An 18,320-nucleotide genomic window follows, 5' to 3' on the forward strand; every position below is an offset into this window, starting at 1 on the left:
TTTGACTCGTTAAAGGCGGACAAATCTCGGTTGATGTTCTACTTTTAGTGAGGATAAAAAACCATGAGTGCACGCTTCTAGCGGAGATGGAAAAGGATACAGGTCTCTTTCTCCCACTCTTGTTATTGCCTCGCCCACTCACAACTTATTTTTCTGTTCCTTTAAAGTGCGTCATTTGGGTATTTCCGCACTGTTTGAGTGGGCGGTGGTGAGTTGCACTGAGAAGGAAAATCAAAGAGCAGCAGCTGTCAAGTTACACAAGAGTCGGTGCCGGAAATCCACGAATTCTATTTTCAAAATAATAGTCCTAGGTAACATTTACCTGGACACAGTTATCTTCAGGTATTTGTGAAGAATGTTTTTCTTTGCTTTACTTATTTGTTCTGCCTACTTGTTCAGCTTTTCAATTCTGACTCAGTAGAGACGGTATGGGGGAGCCAGGTAGTTAGGAAGATTGAGCTCACAAGCAAGCACACAAAAAACTATTTGCATTTTTGATGTATTAGCAATTACAGAGTACATGAAATGTGACACCAGACCACAAGCGGCAAAAATGAATAAGCTACATGCCTTTACTTATGACTGACATTTATCAGTTGAAATCTTAAATCAAAGTTTTAAATGTAACAAAATTTCAAATTTAGAACTCTGAAGCAAAGTTATAATGTGACTCTTTTTTGATTAACATAGTTTCAAATCTGAGGTTTGAAGGTCTATGTATGAGAAGTGAGGTGTTTAGTTAGCCGATGTCTTGTTTGCTGATACCACACACCTCACTACCATCTTTCTGTCCTTGTGGTTTTACTAGACATTGGGAACATAAAGTACAGGAATATGCGTGACTCACTTTGATTCAAATTTGCAGATTGTGTAGACTCAAAAAAATCAAAACATGTTTTAAGTGTAAGTGAAATATAATGATTCTCTAATTCAGATTTGGTATTTATTTGTACTTCTTTGCATTTCAAGACTCTTGTCTTGAAACTAGAGGCAGTTTGCCCTATAGAGCAAAATAAAAAAAAATTGAGGTAGTTTGTTAGTGAATAGTCACTAAATTCTGCCTTGATAGTTCATGGGCTCAAAGACAAATCCGCCAATTGAATTTTAAAATACAAAGAAGAGTCTAACCCTAATTTCATAATTTATCTTTCATCCTCTCTTTAAACTTTTTTTGTTTTATTTCACAGAAAGATTACAAAACTGGGAAATAAATATTATAGGTCCTATTACGACCTGCTTCATATCTCGTTAAGACAAGATTTGCATCCCATCAAAACTAAAATATGTTTGTTTCAATCAGAATAGTCAATCTATTGTGAACAGCATAAAAAAATATTACCGCCACCCCATATTCCTTCATTTTATTACAGACAAGGAGAAAAAAATTTTTTATCAAAGAATATGCTGCCTGATTTTCACCCTGTGCCACCGTGTGAGTTTAGGAATGTTTTGTGAAACAAATTAAAAATAAAATTATAAAGTAATCTATTTACCTTTAATGTTGTTGATTAATTCAACTGAACAATGTGATTATAAGTTTAAGCACAGGTCTTATATATTCAAAAAAAGAAGGTCAAGCTTAGACAATGTTGGGGTGTCCGGTGGGTTTAAGTACAATTCTGCCCAGGGCCTCACATATAAAGTTTGACCAGCTCTGAAATGGGTACATTTTGTCTATTTGACAAATGCGTCAGAGGAATTACACAAAACAATTGGAACTATTTCAGTCCCAATTGCTGACTTTGACAGTGGGACATTGCGCAAAAATCAAACAAGAAGCTGGCTCTCTTTGTTTTCTGAAATACACGCTGTATTTCTGGGCTACTTTTACCGGAAACCGAGTGAGCGCTTGCCCCGGCACTTTACTATGTAGGTGGGGCGAAGGAGGCCACAGTACTGCACTGTCAAGAAGTTTTTCGACTTCACATTGTCGTCGTTGCACCGTCTTTTTTTTGCTAATAAATACAACATAAACGACAGAGGACAGGTGGTGTGAGAAAAAGTGGTGTGATAAGAGGAGTGTGAGGCGGAAACGGACACAGCCATGGACGGTAAGTTGAGCTGCTTTTATTTGGTCTCCTACTTGGCAGGAGGTGAAACTGTACGGGTAGTTGTTTTGCGAAGAGGGAAAGCCCCGCTGTCGCTGGGTTTGCGCTAACAGGAGGAGGAGGTTGCTATCGAATAGCTAAAGTCTAACCTAAAGTTTAGAATTTGTAATTAATTTAATAAAGGGTATGACATATAAATTTCAAACGACCTTGTTTGCATTATTTAGCCTGTTAGTGGCTACTTCACCTGGCCTCGAACCTGTCGCTCTGCCAGGAGGCCTTCTGGGTCGGTCCTAAAGGATTGACTGCCATACTCGATTCAGAAATCCTACAGTTTAATATTTTTCCATCCCTCTGAAAAAATGCAAGTTATGAATCATACTCAAATACATTTATCTGATATATTTCACTCTTCGCCTTACATTCGGGCTGCATTTTATCAACTTCGCTTGTTTATTTTAATTTTGAAAAATCTCTTTATTTTGTATAACTTCGTCTTGCCCGCCCAGCTGATTTCTCTTTTCATTTTCTTTTTTTTTATTTTTAGGAAAGGCAAAAATATATATAAAAAAATGTATGCAGCAGCAACGGAGCGGCCATTAAACAGTTTTATTCATTATTGTCTCCTCATTTCAATCGTAAATTGAAACTGACATTATTCGGCTTGAATTTTAATAAGACATACGAGACCGCTACAATAATAATGTTATAGTGACGTCTATGTTGGGTCACTTAAAGTGAAAGTGACATCCAGTTGCCCCAAAAACCTTCAGCAGTTATAATATTAGTGTACTGAATGACTTATTAGTGTGTGACAATATAGTCACACACTCATAGGCATTTACTTTCACTTTCATACGAAGCTGAAACTAACATAAATTATGCCACTTTGATAAAAAATAACAGTTGTATTCCCATAATTTTAATGTCCTAAAATTTAATTTTACATGTATTAAAAAAAATTGTACAGCTCCAATAGGATGCATTGAGTTGGTCTATTTTTAAGCAGGGCAATAAAGCTATAAGCGTCATATTAAAAAATATACATAAATTTTCTCCACCTTACAGTGATTTAGTGTGTAAGCCCTAGCAGGCAAGTTCCAGCTTGGAAAGCATCCCACTCATGGTTCTGAAATGAATGCAGGGTGGAGCTTTTTGGCCACCTGATCTCGTCGCACCTTCCTCTCAGAAACCGGAGTTGAGCCAGCTTTTTTTTTTCTCTCTCTAGCAACAAATCTGGTAATGCGAGACACCGGCACTTCACCCCGTTGTTTGCACTTTTCCTCACTCCAGCTCCTCTGGATCTTTGGCGGGCGGTTTACGAGCAGTAATTATATTTAGCTGGGAAGCCCGTGTATCTCGGTGGCCTCCTGACCTCTCCTGGTTGCTGCGCCGTCTGGTAGATTTCCACTCGGACTGCACAGCAAATGACAAACCCGTACTAAAACCTCAAATATGCGCTGAATCCTGCTTGTTTTTTAATGTGTTTTAGTCATTTGTGCAGCGGGTTGTGTTGTGCGTCACTTAATGTAGATGATTAACAGTTACTCCTCTTGGGAGTTTACCTAACCCTGTCTCTCTGTCACCCCCAGGTGTGTACGGATGGGGCATGACCTCTATTAACCCAGGTATGAAACTGTTTTTATTTTTATTTTTTTAAACTTGCAACTGTTTTTGCCTTGTTTGTACACTGATTATCGATTATCTCGATGTCACTCCTCACACCCACCAGTCCAACCAGCGAGCCCTTACATAGAGATTATCGAGCAGCCGAAGCAGAGGGGGATGAGGTTCCGCTATAAATGTGAGGGTCGCTCAGCTGGCAGTATTCCTGGAGAGAAAAGCAACGACACCACTAAGACCTACCCGGCCATCAAGGTTGGTCAAACCAATGTTTTCCTGCTTTGATCCGATTTAATGAAGCATAAAATTCACATTTTTACCAGTCAGACTCCAATCTGTCGCTCCAGTTACTGTTCTCATGTTAGATGCTCAATTTGAATGGAATTTTATGAGGATAGTTTTCAATGGTTTATTATTATTATTAATAATAATAATATTATTAGGGATGCTCCGATCAGGTTTTTTGCTGCCGATTCCGATCTCCCACGAGGGCGGATTATTGCCGATCACATAAAACATGCCAAATACTTGCAGGCTCGATACAGCAGCTATTCGGTCAAAAGGACGATTGAAAAAACCTGCAATCAGTAAAACAATATTTAAGAATAAGGCTCTAAACAGCCTAAATTATGCATGAGTCAAATGAATCTCACAACACTGTCTATATTAAATAATGTCAAGAAAAAGAGGAAACATTAATTCAAAGTTAAATGCAGGTTGTATCAAAATAAACAATCCTGAGTTACTAAATTAAAACTTCCTGAGAGCATGGTTCCGATTGGTTGTTTGTGACCGAGTGGAGTAATTCTGCAGAACACAGGAGGAGGCAGAGGAGATTGATTTATTTATTTTTTTCACTGATTATCTATCTCATGTTGGGACATAGGGAAAGTTTTAATGCATATATAAAATCTTCTGTTTTTTAGTTTAAGTTGCGTGCTGCAGCTTCAAGCAGACGTTCAATGTGAGAGTTCACTGCCAGTTTATAATATTTTTATTGATTTTTTTTTATTTAATAATAATAACAATAATTGAAATAATCAAGGAAAGTACATATTTAGGTTGAAAGATGAATAACATATGAGCCAGGAGGGAACGTTGTGGCAGTCACCTAGGTAACCATGCCTCGGATGCTTTGATGATTAGCTGTTTTCCCGTTGAGAATAACACTACTGGAACACTACTGGAAAGCTTCCAGTAGTGTTCCTAGGAAACCTGATGGAGACGCTTTTATATGCGAGGGTCGCCAGGAAGCCAGGAAATGTGATTAATGTTTTCATGTGTTACCTAAACTGGGAATACCCCTAAAGATGAATTTGGACAGTGAAACCAGGGGCCATTAAAAGGCAGGTGTGTAATAGGAAGTAAACGTTGTCAAGCTTGGAAACCGTCGCTGTTTTGAAACTGAATGTTTCCATATTTGGACTGAAGGGTTGACGTTTGGACGCTTGTCTTTGACCTCAATACACAAATGTTATTTCGACATATATGTATAAACATTGAAGTAGTTCACATGGGGAGTTCTAATTCAGAAAGTTTTTTTTTCTCTGTGTTTCAGATTATTAATGCTGCACACTATTAGAAAATATAGCAATGCAAAAGGATATGCATTAAATCCATATTTTTCTGCTTCCCCTCTTTCTCTTATACAAATAACTTAAGTTTGAAGTCCTTTTGCAATATTAATATTACATGCAGTGATACTACAGTGACATATTTGGTATGCATGTCTATGCAGGTTTTTATGAAGATGTTGGGAAAGGATTTTTGTTAGTTTCCACGTTTCCACTCATCAGAAAAACAATCTATTGTAAAAAAAAGAAAAAACAAAAGGTATTGGCTAAAATCATAAAACGGAGTGTCTATTCTTAAAAATCGTAAATTCATGTATCTGAACTTAAAGCTTTAAAATGTCTTAAATTTATTGGAAATTGTGCAAGTTGGCCTTAAGTACCGTATTTTCCGCACTATCAGGCGCACCTAAAAACCTTCAATTTCCTCAAAAGCCGACAGTGCGCCTTTTTATATGTAAAAAGGTTTTATATGTAAATCCTTTTTATATGTAAATCCGGTGTGCTTTATATATGGACCAATATTGAGCCACAACAGGTCTAGCAACTACGGCAAGCAGCCGGCGACTTCATTTTCGCCCGTAGAAGAAGAAGCGCGTGGTGCATGCTGGGATAGTTGTCAGAACGCTGGTTTGTAATCTATTAATAAAGTTTGACTGACCTATCTATCTACATACCGACCGTCTAGAATCAGGTCGTCTGCAGGTCCTTTAGCACCACGTTCTCGACGAACATGCTGTGCGCGAACGGAGAAGGGTGACCATCGTCTGGCCACGCCCTGGCCCAGTCGCAGAAGGCTCTCCTCGCCGACCGGAGTTGGACTGTTTTGTTGACATTCCCTTTTAGTGCAGCTCCTGCTAGTGGATGTATAACGTAACTTCACCCTCTACTGTAACGTCTATTCTATGTGCCTTATAACTTGGTGCAACTTGTATATGAAAAAAGTTTTAAAATAGGCCATTCATTGAAGGTGCGCCTTATAATCCGGTGCGCCTTATAGTGCGGAAAATACGGTACATTAATCACAGGTCTTAAATTTTGTGACATGGCTATTTTATGTATTTTTCCTGTGGGACTTTTCTGTCAGGCAAAAGTTTGACTCTAACAGACGTCTTCATTACGTTCTGAGACTCGAGACAGTTGAGGCTACCACTAACTATCTTCTAATATACCTCTGCTAGCTAGCTTGCTAGCTTTTTTGTGTCTATTTAAGTGTAAGTTATCGCCAGCTGGCTGGACGATGTTCGTCTTTGCCACCTGCTTACGTATGTTGCCAACCCATACAACGCTACCTACATTCTGTGCAAAAATCTTGGCATTTTTATATAAAGTAACCAATTTTCTTTTGTATATTTCTGTCGTGATATAGGTCTTTAAAAAAATCTTAAATCTGAGTTGGTGAAACCCATTCTGTAAAACAAAATCAAAGTTGACTTTTTTTAATGTTTCTACATAAAGGTCAGTGACTGGCTGTTCTATATTTACTACCAGATGACTGAGAGCCATCAAACCTGCTCTGTTTTTTCTCTTTTAACCAGCAAATTCGTCTCGTTTTGTCCGACAGGTTCACAACTACAGCGGCCCTCTCCGGGTCCGCATCTCTCTGGTGACAAAGAACCCTCCGCACAAACCCCACCCCCACGAACTGGTTGGGAAAGACTGCAAACATGGCTACTATGAGGCCGACCTGCAGGAGAGACGAATCCACAGGTGGGCTTGTCAATCCTTAGATTCGGTTTACAGAATGAATCCTGCGTGTTTCTGGTCTTCTCAGTGCAACTTAAGCAGCTGTGCAGATAAGGGATAGTTTTCAAAGTAAATTCAAAGAGCGTGACAAGTAAAGGACAGGAAAAACAAGATAGAGATTGTTTTGATAAGTGACTGCAGCTCTCAGTCTTCGACTAAAATGACCTACATTCTGTTTCTTGCATGTTAGAGATGCACTTCATCCAAATCTTCCCTTTATCTACTTCAGAAATTTCATCTGTAAAGCTACCAGCTCCACCTTCTGTGTGGGCGTGAGTAAAACATTAACTGCACCCATTAGGAACTGTTGGACTTCCTCTTCAGGGTCTGATATCCCGACTAAAATGGTCTTTTACTGGAAAGGGTCTCGTCGAAAAGGAAGCGGCGTGCTCTCAGGTGTTCTTTACGATCAAAAACTTAAAAAGGCGAGTCAACTCAAAGTTTGACTGTTTGACGCCAACACCTTGAGTTACATAACCAAACCGGTCTTCCTGGTGAGACTGAAATATGTCAGTGTGGTCTAAAACAGGAGTGATGAAATCCTAACAAACAGCATGTACTGCAGGTGGTTTGAGTTAATCCACTGGGTATATTACTCATCTAATTAAAAAACACTTTATACAAGGGCTTTATAAGTTTGCCTGATTAAAAGGATTATAGGAACCTGAAGATGAAGGAAGTCTCGTTTTTTTAAGCTTATTGTGTCCCTACCAAAATGACTGAAAACAATTATTTAATTTTATATCTAACTACATATTGGGGCAAAAAAAGATCCTTCCAAAAGATTAAAAATGTGAAATTTAAGAAATATTATTCATGTTTAAATTATAAAATACAGAAGTAGAACCAATCAATTCTAAGACATAGTTCCTGCTTGTTGCAGTTTGAAAATGTAATTTTCATTCAACTAAAATGTTTGTTTCTGATTGGAATTGACAGTTTTCTCCCAAAAGATAAGGCAATGAACAAGGAGTATTATGTTTGAAAAACGGAAAACAGCGGAATATAAGAAATGATGTATGCTCTGCCATTAATGGAAATTAGGGGTACACTGTTAAGTGTATCATTTATTTATCGGGATACATTTCCTATTATAAGAACTTTCATTTATCGTTCCCACAATAAATTCCTATTCATGATATTTAAAGTCGCCCCAACTGTCCTTTTGTCCAGATTGTCAGTTTTACCACCTTCTCCACTGATAATTCAAGAAATACCAATAAATCTAAAAAGTATAGTTACTATGTACAGTTTAGTGGTACCATTCACACTTCTTTATGTGACCTTTGTCCTAAAGAAGCGTAGTATAAATGGAAATGTTTTTCCAAAAGCATTATTTGTGTTTGTGGGGTAATAATGGCTCTGACACACATTCCCAATCTGACAGTTACCTAAAATAGAAGTCATATTTTGTTCTTGTCATTCCTTTTTCTCTCTATAACAATAGTGAATTAATTGTGATTTAAAAAATGCAATAAAATTCTGCTTACTAAAATTATATCTGGCTAGGAAGTTGGACTTTATAGTTAGTTTTTTTAATCCCGACACATTTAAATTGTAGAGATCAACATGCCATAATGTAACTGAAATACTGCAATTTCCTGCTCTAAAAATGATGAATCCAGTTGGATTTCTTTGCTTTTTACAGAAATGTTGTTTTTCTCCTAATACAGTTTTCGATTTAAGACAGTGCAGATAATAAATATTTCTCTTCTGTCCAAGCGGTGCAAATATAGAGTACATTTTTAAAAAAAACTTGAAAATTGATTGGAAAAAATCCAAATCAAATCAGCATACAAAGTATTAGAATTTAAGCAAAAAAAAAATGTCCTTAAAATAAATAAATAAATGCCATTATGAAAAGTTATGTTGCATAGATTAGGTTTTTGGTTTTTGCAGCCTTGTTTACTGTAATTAAATGAACAGTATGTGATAATTCTGACAAACCTTCTAAAAGTTTTTAAAGTATTGTTCTGCTCACCATTGTTCCCCAGAAAGGAAATATGAAGGGGAGATTCTTGCAAAAAAAAAAAAAGTAAAACTGTACATAAATAAAGCCAAAAGAAAAAACAAAACGTATGTTATCAATATCTGTAATTATCCAGATCAATTCCCAATCAGTCAAAACATGGAGCTCTGGCCTCCCATAAATAAAACTTGGTGTATTTGCCCTTTAGTTTTCAGAACCTGGGCATTCAGTGTGTGAAGAAGAAGGATGTCAACGAGGCCATCACTTGCAGACTGCAGACCAGCAACAACCCCTTCAGCAGTAAGTGTCAATGGTTTTCTACTTTTAAGTTGCTGCATTCTCTCCTTGGCACCCAAATAGACTGATGACAATAATACTGATGAAATTTGAAATGCAAATCACAATTATAACAACTGTAGCAGGACGGTTTACTGGAACAAACCTTGTTAAGACGCCAATTTTTCAGTTTTTTTTTTTTTCCAAGCGTTCCACCTTCTCTTGACAGGATGCAGTGCTTAGTCAGACTGCCATGCTGTGTGATTACACTCCCCACCCTTTTCCTTTCTCTGTTTTGATTGCAGTTCCTGAGCCCAAGGTGTGGGAGGAAGAGTTTGACCTGAATTCTGTGCGACTTTGCTTCCAGGCCTCCATCACTCTTCCCACAGGGGAGATGTTTCCTCTGCCGCCCGTCGTCTCACAGCCTATCTTTGACAACAGTGAGTTGGAAACACGACACTCAACTGTTTGTGTGCCACTATTTTCTGATTAAAGCAAAGCAAAAAGAGAAAACGGGAAAATTTTAATTCATGATGGAAAAGTTGCTTTTGTGCAAAAGTGGGGAAATGCTTAGGCCTAAACCTATGGTATGTAAAGTTAAAATCATGGTAAATTAATTCTAAACTCTCAACATCTATCATTTCACCAAGTCTTACTGGCCTAACTTCATTAGATAAAGGGATATTTTGTGATGCTAGTTTAGAAATATTGGCAAGGATATTTTTTTATTCATTAAACCTTCCAAATTTTACTTTTAGAAGGAAAAAAAATGAGAAAGCACAGTAATTTTCGCCAACTTATTGATCACCTTTTATAACTAGACTTCAAGTTGGCTGAGGCAGCAGTGTAATTGAGGTATGAAATACTGCCACCTGCAGGTGGTACTTAGCGGTCATTTAAACCAAATTGCAATAAACTCAGGATTACGCATTAGCGCAGAAAAAAAACAACAAAAAAAAACTTGGAAATCTGTTGATTTTGCATGAATTTCCATGAAAATGGAGGGACTGATTAGCAATGCTAGTAGCTACCACACCGCAACTCAAATCACTTCAGAAGTATTGAAGAGCATGTGACTGGTTGACTGGTTAAAGGGTTTTGGTTGGCCAACAACCAAAAATTTAGAACCTATTCACTGGAATGGACCAGTTTGATCAACTCAAAATGTATACATTTAAACCGTAGAACTGCTGCTAGTGAGAGAGAGCAAGACTTTGAGCGAATAACAGGAAGGCTAAACAAAACACGAGAAAGTTGCTCTATTTTGAAACATTCCAGATTTGGAAATGTTGGCATCCTTGTGGAAACGGTGGCATCAAGAAAATAAATATACCCAGAAATCACCAGCCATGCTAACAATGCTAATTACTAGTGTAAGGTGCTAACACTTGGTTAAAGTGTCAATCAGTTACATTTACTCAAGTAGCTTTTTGGGAAAAATATATTTTAGGAGTATTTTCACTGTGCTGTACTTTTTACTTTTACTTCAGTAACTTTATTATGAAGTATTGTCACTCTTACTTGAGTAAAATTTCTGTTTATGCTACTCACTGAGAGTAACTTCACTGAATAAAGAACAAGCTTTGTTTTGACCAAAAATTCACCAGACACACAACTTTTGTCAGTGATTCATTAGCTTTATAATGAAAGAAACTGATACGGAAAAAACTCACCTCTGCAACTTGGTAATAGAAAAACCTTGTTTTACAGTGACTGCTTTACATTAACTGTATTCTGACATCGGCTACCCCCCAATCTAAATAATTAAGAAGGCAAAAAATACATTTTCAGTACCAGAAAACGGTTCTTAAAAGTAACTCGCAATCATCAATGATGTTAAATTAATGAATCTATTTAAGACTATTGATGACAGTCTTCAGTGCCTTTATTTACTTTTGTTTCAGTGAATAAATTAGAAATTATTCCGATGTAATTTAATCTGAGTTAGGGTAGGGTAGGGTTTGTCTGTCAAGTGAATTTAGGGCAAACTTTTGAAATTTTCTCTTAGAGTGAAGTGTTACCTCTCAGCTTCAGTATAAACGACAAGGTGCAGCATTGTGAGCAGCTTATTGCTTATGTTTTCTGATGGTGATGGTCATTTCACGAGGGAACTGGCATTTATTACAAATTCGACTTATCGTGGTGCCTTCTTGCAGCCTCAGATGCTCTTTGTTCCTCTTTGCTTACTGATTTTTCTCATCAGCCTGAAGATACTGACAAGAATTGATCTCCAGATTAGCCACATCCTATTTTCGTGCAAGTTATTTTCTGTTGCAATCCAATACTGAATCTTTGTTTTGCTAATAATAGTTTTTCTTTTTTTGTCTTTCAGGAGCCCCAAACACAGCCGAGTTGAAAATCTGCAGAGTGAACCGTAACTCCGGCAGCTGCAGAGGAGGGGATGAAATCTTCCTCCTCTGTGATAAAGTGCAAAAAGGTGCCTGTGCTGTCTGACATTTGAATACATTACTACAGCTTTTAACTTACACTTTCATACTGCGTAGTCTGTAAATAGAACTCAGAAGTGAGTAAGCAGAGATGTGGCTTATGAGACATATAATTCGGTGGGGTAGAAAACGGCTCACGCCCACAGGAAGTCGGGGTCTGTTGCCTCGTTTGAAGATAAACACACAGATGTTTCGTATCAACCAAAAATATTCGTTTTTAGATTGCGTAAATGCAAAGAGCTGTTTTCAAATGATGATTTAGTTTGTGTAAAATCTACCCAAATCATGAATCGTGAATTATCGCATTTTTACTTTTTTCTTTTGTCTTATAGAAGCCACAATTGACATAAATGGAGCCTTTCTGTCAAAGTGAAGTAGGCCAGAAAGTCCAGAAAACCATGGTTTAGCCATTTCAAACAAAATGGAGAACATATAAAAAAGTGGACTACCTTCTTTAGGATTTCTGAAAGAGGAGTAAAAGTCGTAAAAAGCTTGCAGGCCTGTCACATTACACGTACGAGTCAGATAAAATAGTACGTTGGCCAAGCCGGATGTGGCCCACTAGTCCTGAGCTTGTGGGCCACACGCCTGATCTAGGAAATAAAACGTCCGATAACGTTTCTACAGCGGAAGGCGTACGGTCGTGTGACTGGGTATCGGACTTATCTCAAGTGCCCAAAATGAGCTGCCACTGCAGTTTGTTGCAGATGTTCAGTTGTTGTCCTGTCAGTCATGAAATGACTTCTTGAGCGTGGCTGTCTATGGCCCAAAATAACTTTTCTGCAGCATTAAACTTCCGTTTCAAAGACCTTCTGGTTTCAGATGATGTCATGTTGCGACTGTAGGGTTTTGTTTCTCTGTTGCCGTAGGGTTAGAGCACAACAAAGCAGCAACACTGTGTCTGAATGAACAAAATATGTTTTTGTAATGGTAATCATTGGTTTAATTATGTATGGATATAGATGTACGCTACCTTGCTGACATTTTTATACCCATTTGAACTTTTCCACATTTTATCACCATACAAGTTCAAACTTTGGTGCATTTTAATGGGATTTTATGGGATAGACCAACAAATAGTACCTAGTTGTAAAGTTGTGAAAAAGAACAAATGGTTTTCAAAATCTGAAAAGTCTTGTGCATTTATGAGTTAGTACTGTTTAAAAACACTTTTCATTGCAACTACTGCAGCAAGGACTGCAGCAAAACTGGTAGATATGTAAGCATCTACCAGCTTTACATATTTAAATCTTGCCGGTTTGCCTTTCCTACTGCAGAGGACATCGAAGTGCGGTTCTTCCAGGACTCCTGGGAGGGGAAGGGCACGTTCTCTCAGGCTGACGTCCACCGGCAGGTGGCCATTGTCTTCCGCACACCTCCCTATCGCGACACTAACCTCAGCGAGCCCATTAAGGTGAAGATGCAGCTCAGACGGCCCTCTGACCGTGAAGTCAGCGAGCCGATGGACTTCCAGTTCCTACCTGCTGACCCAGGTAATAGACTTCAGTTTTTACTTGAAGGCTCTCGAAAATAATTTATAAAAATAATGTAAAGTGTATGAAATCTAACAATTTGCCATTTCGATTATCCCTTTATAGATGAATACAGGCTGACTGAGAAGAGAAAGCGTACAGGAGACATGTTCCAGAGCTTGAAGCTGGGATCTATGTTATCGACTGGTATGTTAGGGCCTGGATGGCCCTCTTTTTGTAATTATCATTATGCTTACATTGAAACTCCACTAACAAGCACATTTTGTAAAATTCTAGTGTCCGTTCCACAAGACAGACGGCACATAAACCTCGCACGGAGACCAGTTGCAGCTAAACTGTCTTCAATGAGCACACAAGCAGGTGAGTTAGTCTCATCCACTTATTGTTCGGAGTCGGTTTTATTAATTTGATCGGGGAAGAGATAAAACAATGTTGTTAACATAATAACATATCCTGGATGATGCCATCAGTTGTTGGCGAGCACCTCCTTTGCTTTTGCCGCTCCACTTTAAATCTGTGTCTATGGCAATATGGTAAACTCCTCTGGGATTTGGGGTCATAGTTCATGTGTCATTTGAGTTTTTGAGACACTAATCAACTGCTTTCACTTGGAAAAAATATTACCTTGTTGCCACAGTTCCACATCTTAACAACCTTCCTAAAGTTAAAATCTAACTCCAAGAATTGAGAGGGAATGCTGATCCACACGTGCCACACCTTTTGTTTTTTAAGGTTTTATTGGCTAGTTAGTTGACAGGAAAGTGGTTAACGAGAGAAGGGGAAGACATGTGGCAAAGGTCGTCAAGGCCGGGAACCTGTGACAGGTGCGTCAAGGACTGAGGCCTCCATATGTGGGTTGTGCTTAACCCCTGCGCCACCACAGCACACCCAACATGCCACACCTTTAACATAAAAATGATGACCAAAAGTCTACAAAAAATAGGACTAACATGACAGAACTTCTCCAACATGCTTCCACCATAGGCATGTAGTTCTGGAATGAATTGGGTCAAAATACATTTATATGGTAAAATGGACCAGACATAAATACATTTTTAAATATTATTTGCAGGACTTTAACACATTAAATCTGATTAATTAACTACATAGATTTTAATGCATTCAAATGTTAACGCAATTTTCTTTGTTTTGCATAGATAAAAAAATCTACAGAAGTAACCTTTATATTGTTTCTGGTACACCAGTAAATGTGACGCACAACTGACATCCACAAACAGCGACAGACTAAAGCCTCTTCTCTTAGCCCACTGGGAGTAAATTTTTTTCTTCAAAAACGATTGGATGGGATGCTGGGAACAACTACTGTTGTGTTAAAATGAGTTAGCCTGTCAGCGAAGCTATTCAAGCCTAAAACATGCTACAGCAGCAGCACAGACGTTCCCAGTGCTAATGTCAGAGTCCACAGTCCACATTTCTAAAGAAGTTCCATGAATGGTCAGGACCACCTAGATAACAGATTAAAAACAACAAATATCTTTATTGCATGTTTGTTAGCCCGTTAATAATTAGACATACTGGCCCTGTAATTTACCAGCAAAAAGTGTTTTTGAATTAAAACTTTCTTTTCTCAATATGGTTTTTGATTAAAATGCAATTAATTGCAATGAATTAATTATAGACCCTGCAATTAACTCAGTAAAAAATGTGAATCGAGTCCCACCATTCATAAATTTGAATTTACTTCATAAGGAACAATGCACAATGAAGGTTGCCCTTAGCAAAAAGGTTATTTCTCATCGGTTGATGGTGGAAAAATAAAGAAAAACACACACATGGACGAACACATAATTAACATCAAATTACAAGGAATGGTTAATAGTGGTACAGATGACTAATTTTAAAAAGCAATACTATAAAAACTATTAAAACATTTCATTCAAAGATATTAATTTAAAACTTAAATGCAGCTTTGAGTATTCAGCAGCCACTGTTTAGATTATTTTCTAAAACTGTTCACTGACATGTTTGTATTAGTGGATATAACGAGGCTTCAAAGTTGATGTTTACAGATACTTCTCTTCGAATAACTTGCAAAGCACTGCATTTTCCAGTACCTGACATTAATCTGTGAAGTATTACTAGTCTTTGCATTGAATTGGTTTTCGGATAGGAAACTGATGATGTTTTTTCTTCCAGCAGCAGAGGCTGCCCCTTCTGCCAGTGGGTTGAAACCCTTCTCATACAATCAACCAGGACAGCTGTTCTCAGTCCAGCCTAAGGTTGAGGCATCTTCGTCCATCTCCACGGCGACTACCAACCAAACCTGGAAGATCATGGAGAGCTTGAAGCTGGGCCCCACCAACCCGGTGCAGACCTTCACGATGAGCTCCGTGTCGGCCCCTTCGTCCTCCACCACCTCCACCGCTGCCAACAACGAGTACTCCACTATCAACCTGCCGGACCTTCACGAGTTCTTCCCCAACATTTCCTCCCCCATGGCCGAGGAGTCTGCGGCTCCTAAGGGAAGTGCCGTCGCCCCACAGACTGGCAGCACCTTCCCCCTGCAGGAGTCCCAGTTCCGGGTAGACCCCCCACTAGTGGACGACGAGATCCCGGACTTCTCCAACTTCACCGACCATCCGGTGCCAGGCACCCTGGACAGCCTCAACATGGATGAATTTGAGGACCTTCTGAACCCACGCCTAATGAGCGAGGGCGGATCTGCCGCATCCATGCTGACGTCTTCCCAACAGGGAGTCCTCTCCAGCTCGGCTGCTGCGTCCCAGAACGGCGCCGTATCCCAGAACCTCCCAGATCACATCAACAACCCAGGAAGCACCTACATGAATTACCCCAACAGCATCGCCAACCTGCTCCGGAGCGAGGACATGATCGTCCTGGCGTCCAGCAACAACAACCAGCAGCCTGCCGTGCTGGATGACTTCGACGTGCTGATGTCCGCCGATGAAGACCGCCTCATCTCCATTTTTAACAGCGGGAGCCAAGCTGGCTTTGTGTCAGGACACCCAACTTAATTGTTTTTCCCAACAAAGACAATTTGTAAATTCCTTCCCTAAAGACTCTCTTATTAATGCAGACACAATAAAGAATCCTGGACTGAAAAAGGGTCGAAGAGGCTAAAGGTAGCAAAAGTTCTCTCTGTGGACAAACTCATAGAAATACTATTACCAACTGAGAAACCACAGGACTGAACGCATCTTGATTTCATTCAGCTCGTTGAAAACAACCATGGATAATGATTTACCACTAGTAAAGACTGGGCGTGGGTCAACAAGAGGTCATCACAGTGGTTTAAATTTGAATTGAAAATACCATGGTATTAACTCAATTGTTTATGTTTAAAATTGTCACCAATCTCCTTGCTTTGCAACATTTCTTCTTGACCGGAAGTGTGCAGCAACAGGTGGGGGCAGCACCTATAGGAACTTCGGTTTGTTGGAAACATTTTTACAGTAAAAAACCCCCAAACATTTTAAGTGTTTAAGGTCACCGCTGTAGCTGGCCCATGCCTAGTAAAGACGTTTTGACGAATACGTCAGTAAGGTTGTTCTGAATAGAACATGTGTAGCTTGTTTGTTTGTTTATGTTTTTTTGTACTGTCAATGGAATAATTTTTGGTAGCTAAAATAATTTTCTTCACAGTAGGGCTGGGTGATGTGGCTTAAAGTTTAATTTGCAATTAAATTTATTGTTTAATTACAAGAAAATAGACCAAGTATTAGCAGAATAACGACACAATTTAACCAGAACCAAAATTACCAAAAAAAGTCCTTTTGATGATTGGAAAAAAGGCTTCTAGAGTTATCGAGATCTGACGTGAGCCTTTCAGTTTTCTTCAAAATGAACAATTTCAAAGTCCTGCTGCTGATAATTTGAAGCCAATGGTTAAAAAAAAAAGCAATGCCAAAGTGCAACTTTAAAAGATGCTCAATATTCTTCATTGAATGTTTTTCTTTTTAATGGCAGAGTTCTCATAAAATTATTACTGCATTCTTTTTATATTACAACTGTACTCTGGTGATACTCGTATTATTTTGACTTTATTCTCACAATGATATGACTGTATTCTTGTAATACTTTGATCTTATTTTTGGAATTGAAACATTTTTTTTTAAATTCTGGCCTAATATTCTAACTTGAAAAAATTATCATCCCCTTCTCCAACGCTTCACTTTGTGCAGAAGTACCGGACCCTCAGCTATCGAAAAACAATTGCTTCCTTAAGGGGTGAACTCTGTTGAAGTTTTAAACTTTAAACCGATCGCTAATGTTTGTACGTGACTTATGCTATGCACCGGTTCGATGCTATTAAGCTTCCGAAAATTGAATGCGCTGTAAACAACCATCCTCTGCTTAACCATCGTAATATTAATTTGATATTTGGAGACATGGCCAACATGGACTAACCGGCTTTGGTCACTTCCTCCAGAGCCACTGCTAAAACTACAGGCAAACTATTTGTAATTCTAAAATGGCTCAGAAAAACGATGCCGTCATCCACAACTTCTCCTGTTTGCTGATTGGCTCGGTCGAAATTCTTCTGGTGGAATCCAGGTGAATGGAAGGGGGAAATGGAGCGGAAATACTTAAGACAGTGGCCAGGTTTCTAATATTCCCATCATAGAATTGACCAGAATTCAAAGTCCAAATAAATACAAGCTGTAAAAAGATGCTTGTTGAGCAAGATGAGCTGTGGGTGTGCTGTCATCACTATGAACTATAGAAAATGAGTGCATTGGTGAGGGGGGAAAAAAAAAAGATATTCCAAAAATTAAATTTTCAAAACCAAAAATGTTGTTGATAATTTGATTTTATCGCCCAGCCCTACTTCACAGAAGTGTTTGATCTTGCTTTTTGTGCTATAAAATAAACAGGCTGGTACTTCTTAGAATGTAATCTAATCTAGAGGGAAGCCTATGCAAATCCATTGTTGCTTTTATCCAATACCATTTTCAGTTAACTTCGATTGTTAATTAGGGATGCACCGATATGAAAACGCGGTCGATGCCGATATTTATATTACTGCTGTGGCTGGTAATTGATACTATATATATATGTTTCCCTACCCTTTCTGCTGACATCACCATTAATAGCTGTGTTCCCATTGACCGTATAATTGCACAAATTGGAATTACGAAATAAAATTTGCTTAATAGAAACGCAAA

The 18,320-nt window shown here is 38.5% G+C and overlaps 1 protein-coding gene across 1 annotated transcript; it reads left to right on the forward strand.

The window, feature by feature from the left end:
- The first annotated feature begins 1,857 nt into the window (after positions 1–1,857).
- rela (v-rel avian reticuloendotheliosis viral oncogene homolog A) lies at positions 1,858–17,913 on the forward strand. Its single transcript, XM_008435056.2, is given in 12 exon segments — positions 1,858–2,051; positions 3,641–3,676; positions 3,781–3,926; positions 6,807–6,952; positions 9,166–9,257; positions 9,539–9,673; positions 11,566–11,670; positions 12,958–13,173; positions 13,279–13,359; positions 13,450–13,533; positions 15,334–16,121; positions 16,123–17,913. Coding segments are annotated over 12 exon segments (1,989 nt in total). The 5' UTR covers positions 1,858–2,044; the 3' UTR covers positions 16,276–17,913.
- The last annotated feature ends 407 nt before the right edge of the window (positions 17,914–18,320 follow it).

This window comes from Poecilia reticulata, linkage group LG18 (assembly GCF_000633615.1).
Source record: "Poecilia reticulata strain Guanapo linkage group LG18, Guppy_female_1.0+MT, whole genome shotgun sequence".
Taxonomy (NCBI): domain Eukaryota; kingdom Metazoa; phylum Chordata; class Actinopteri; order Cyprinodontiformes; family Poeciliidae; genus Poecilia; species Poecilia reticulata.